Source organism: Eulemur rufifrons, chromosome 6 (genome assembly GCF_041146395.1).
Source record: "Eulemur rufifrons isolate Redbay chromosome 6, OSU_ERuf_1, whole genome shotgun sequence".
In the NCBI taxonomy this organism is placed as follows: domain Eukaryota; kingdom Metazoa; phylum Chordata; class Mammalia; order Primates; family Lemuridae; genus Eulemur; species Eulemur rufifrons.
Window position 1 is genome coordinate 67,298,316 of NC_090988.1, and position 4,466 is coordinate 67,302,781.

Below are 4,466 nucleotides of genomic sequence, written 5' to 3' on the forward strand. Positions count from 1 at the left end.
TATAACAGCCTCCTAATTGGTCTCCCTGCTTCTGCCCTTACCCTCCAGTACCTAGCATGCTCCTGTTAAAATGTAAGTCAGTGACATTCTTCTTTTCTGCTCAAGCCCTCCAAGGGCTTTCCATCTCAGAATATAGTACCTTTTTTCCCCTCCCTGACCCCATTTCCTACCACTCTCCCCTTTGCTTACCCTGCTGCAGACATACTATCCTCCTTGCTGTACTTCAAACCTGCCAAACACAGTCCTGCCCCAGGGCCTTTGCACATGCTTGTTCCTCTATCTGGCCCCACATATCTTCAGATATCTGCTTCTGCCTCCCTTCATTCAGGTCTGTGCTCAAATGTAACCAGCTCAGACAAGCCTTCCCTAATGACTCCATATAATGAAATAATCTTCATCACTTTGTTCCCTTGCCTTGTTTTATTTTTCTTCACAAAACTTATAACCTCCTCACATCATATACTTCCTTGCTTATTTGTTTATTGTCTGTCACCCAGCCCTACACTGTAAACATCATGCAAGCAGGGTCTTGGTGGTGTTCATTGCTGTATCCCTAACACCTTGGACCAGCACCTGGCACATAACAGATACTTCACAATATGTGAAGTTCCAGGCAATCTCTGTGGCTTCTGTTGGGCAGGGCCTCCCACTGGAGCGATGTGGAGGAATATGGAACTACTTTGTCATTGCTCAGCTAGGCTGTGCAGACTTTATTGAATGAATAAACAAAGGTGGTACTATGGAGTGAAGGGAGGCAATCAGTTCCTGAAGGGGGACCTTCTGCACTACCAGTGGCAGAGAAGTGAAGAAGGTAGGACTCCAAAAGAGCCTTGTGGGTTTGGTTGGAAGGTAGGGCTTCCCAGGGTCCAGAGGGCCAGCGAGGATGGCTTCCAGAAATTAGTGGCACAGGCATAAAGATCTCACTTAACGTCTCACTTAAACTGTCTTAAATGTCTGGTTTCCAGGAGGAGAGATCCAGGCAGGGGTGTACGGTCAAGGGATAGTTGTAACCCAAGTGCTGAGAGGATGGTGCGTACTGCAGATTCAGGAAGAAGCTGAGAGGCCCCATGGGAGTGGGTGACACTGAGGCTTGCATGGGAGCTGGAGATCCCATGGGGTGGTTGCCTCCTCCTCTGTTCCCAGCCTCTGCAGTGAGAGACACAGCTGGCCTGGAGACCACAGGAGCCCCTGTCAGGGCTCCCTGCCCCAAACAACAGGAAGGAAGCCTGCTGGGCATAGAAGCCTGAGGGCTTCCATATCCTTGGTCTCTTACCCCCACCAGGATTGCTCCAAGAGATTGCTGTTATCCCCAGATTTATAAAGTAGAAATTGTTGCTCAGGAATGAGAGGTGACTTTCACAAAATCACACAGTTTGGAAACTTTGGAGTCTGGACTCAATTGGTCTGCAAACTCCACTCTCAAAAACTCCACTCTGAGGCGATGTCCCCAGGCCAGCTCCTGGCGTTGGTGACCTTTGAGAAATGCACTTCCCTTGGCTCAGCACTGGACGAGGTGGAGACAAACCCCCGAACAAGTGGAGTTTTCCCACCTGAAGAGGCATCTCAGCCTAGACCCCAGGCCACGGCACTGGACGCCTTGCTGCCGAAACGTGCGGGAGTCCGGACCCAGGCAGGATCCGAGTTGGAGAGATTAGAGCGAAGCTTTCGCAGCGAGCCCGGACTTCTTAAAGACGCGGCTTGGGTTCTAAGCGTCCAGGGAAGATGGGCTGAGCCAAGACCCTCCGAGCGACTCCCAGGGCAGGGACTAGGCCGGGTATTTGTCAGCCTCTTTGGGTTTATCTCTCACCTTCTCACTATTTCAGCTCTGTGTTTCTGCCCCCAACGCCTTGCGTCTCTCCAAATCTCTCCCGAACTGATTTCTACTTTCTCTCTACTCCTGGGGACATTGGTGGGCTCAAAGTCCGCTCGGAAGGGAGCGCGCCCCGCCCGGTTTCCCGCGGACACAGGAGGAGTCGGGTGCTGCAGAGGTTTGGAAAGGGTGTGCCCGAGGGCCAAGTACAGCCGCGTTGGGCTGCCAGTCTCTCCCTCCCTCCCTGCCAGGGGAAGGGATGGAGCGCGCGGGCTGGTGCCTAGGGGCGGAAGGGCGGGACACTCTCTAGCTCCTGCGGCCACCCAGGGGACCCCAAGCTCCGCCCAGCTCTGTTCCTATTGGCCTCGGGCTCCCCCTCCCCCAGCTGTCCGCTCGGGCGCCGCGCGTTCAGACTATACTACGGATAAATAGCCCCCGGCGCCTGGCGCAAAGCTAGGGGTGGGGAAGCCCCGGGGCGCTGCCGCCTCTTCCCTCGGCACAAGTCAGGTCGGGCCGGACAGGGCGGGGTGGCGGGCAGCTGAGTGTGCATTCACACTCCCTGAGCTTTGCTATCACACAGCCCGGGTTCCCGAGCGGCAAAAAGTTCCGGGCAAACCCTGGGTGAAGCCAGGACCGCGCCTCCCCCTACCGGAATATGGAGCTGCTGTCACCGCCGCTCCGCGACGTAGACTTGACGGGCCCCGACGGCTCTCTTTGCTCCTTTGCTACAGCGGATGACTTCTATGACGACCCGTGTTTTGACTCCCCGGACCTGCGCTTCTTCGAGGATCTGGACCCGCGCCTGGTGCACGTGGGCGCACTCCTGAAGCCTGAGGAGCACTCGCATTTCCCTGCGGCCGTGCACCCAGCCCCGGGCGCGCGCGAGGACGAGCATGTGCGCGCGCCCAGCGGGCACCACCAAGCGGGCCGCTGCCTACTGTGGGCCTGCAAGGCGTGCAAGCGCAAGACCACCAACGCCGACCGCCGCAAGGCCGCCACCATGCGGGAGCGACGCCGCCTGAGCAAAGTTAACGAGGCCTTCGAGACGCTCAAGCGCTGCACGTCGAGCAACCCTAACCAGCGGTTGCCCAAGGTAGAGATCCTCCGCAACGCCATCCGCTATATCGAGAGCCTGCAGGCTCTTCTGCGCGACCAAGACGCCGCGCCCCCTGGCGCTGCCGCCGCCTTCTACGCGCCCGGCCCGCTGCCTCCCGGCCGCGGTGGCGAGCACTACAGCGGAGACTCGGACGCGTCCAGCCCGCGCTCCAACTGTTCCGACGGCATGGTAAGGCCGGGACCCCAGGAGGGAGGAGAAATGAGGGCAGCACTTGGGATTCTGGGACGCTCTTCCAAGAGCAGGGAGCTGGCCTTCCGGGAGGTTTGGGCCAGGATCCTTCCCGAGAATGGACCCTGGTGTCCAGGGCAATTGTCACTGTGGCAGCCTCGTGCTTTGGAAGACAGCGGGACAGATGTGATCGGCCCAATAGGGGCTCTATTAGAACACTGCTGCGGCGACGTGAAGATCTTATCCCTACTTCCAAAATGCAGACTTGAGCCCCTAGGTGACCGTCCGCCCTCGGTTTGGCCCTGCACGCTACAGATCTCAGCTCTTGCCCACCCCTAACCCCCACTCCCAACCAGGACAGATTCGGGCCCGGAGCTGGAGGCTGAGACTAGAGTTGGGGAGGGGGCGGCTACAGGGAGTGGTGTTCGGCCCCTCGCGGTCCCGCGGGCCTGACACGGTCGCCCTTGCCGTTTGCAGATGGACTACAGCGGCCCTCCGAGCGGCGCCCGGCGGCGGAACTGCTATGAAGGCGCCTACTACAGCGAGGCGTCCAGCGGTGCGTATTCTGCGCTCCTCTTTCCCATGTCCCACTTTGAGCTGTCCCGGCTTCCCTGTATGTAGGATCCCTGCCCCCACATATATATCCTGGGAGGAGGTGCAGGGGGCGAAATACTAAGAGTGTAGCTCCCTCTCCTTTCGTGCTACACTCTCGCTGGATCGTTCCCGACTCCAACAGGTCCTCAGTTTCCACTCTGCCCCAAAGCACTGGGTCCAGGAGTGGGAGACTTGTCCGAGGCTCCAGCCCTGCTCACTAACCTACCCCTCCCCGCGCAGAACCCAGGCCCGGGAAGAGTGCGGCCGTGTCGAGCCTAGACTGCCTGTCCAGCATCGTGGAGCGCATCTCCACCGAGAGCCCCGCAGCACCCGCGCTCCTGCTGGCCGACGTGCCGCCGGAGTCGCCTCCGCGCCCGCAAGAGGCGACCGCCCAGAACGAGGGCGAGCGTGGCGCCCCCACCCCGTCCCCGGACACCGCCCCTCAGTGTCCTGCGGGCGCGAACCCCAACCCGATCTACCAGGTGCTCTGAGGGGGCGGGCGGCCGCGTCGGAGGGCGCAGCTGCCCACCCTCCCGAGGGATGGTGCCCCTAGGGTTCCTCGCGCCCAGAAGATTGAGCTTAAATGCCCCCCTCCAACAGCGCTTTAAAAGCGACCCCTTCCGAGGCGGGAGAAGCAGGAGAACTGGTGTGTTTCCTTCCCCGCCTCCCTCCCCCAGGGCAAGGACATAGTCCGTTTTGCCTCGTGGCACCCTTCCTGGAGACCGGCTGCAATGGTCGATGGTCTCTCTGTGTTCCTCTTCCTTGCCCCCTTCCCCA

General features: G+C 59.5%; 1 protein-coding gene across 1 annotated transcript; it reads left to right on the forward strand.

Annotated features, from left to right (window-relative positions):
* The first annotated feature begins 2,465 nt into the window (after positions 1-2,465).
* Positions 2,466-4,180, forward strand: MYOD1 (myogenic differentiation 1). Its single transcript, XM_069469665.1, has 3 exons — positions 2,466-3,095; positions 3,573-3,651; positions 3,930-4,180. The coding sequence occupies exons 1-3, from the start codon at positions 2,466-2,468 to the stop codon at positions 4,178-4,180; spliced, it is 960 nt and encodes a 319-aa protein (XP_069325766.1).
* The last annotated feature ends 286 nt before the right edge of the window (positions 4,181-4,466 follow it).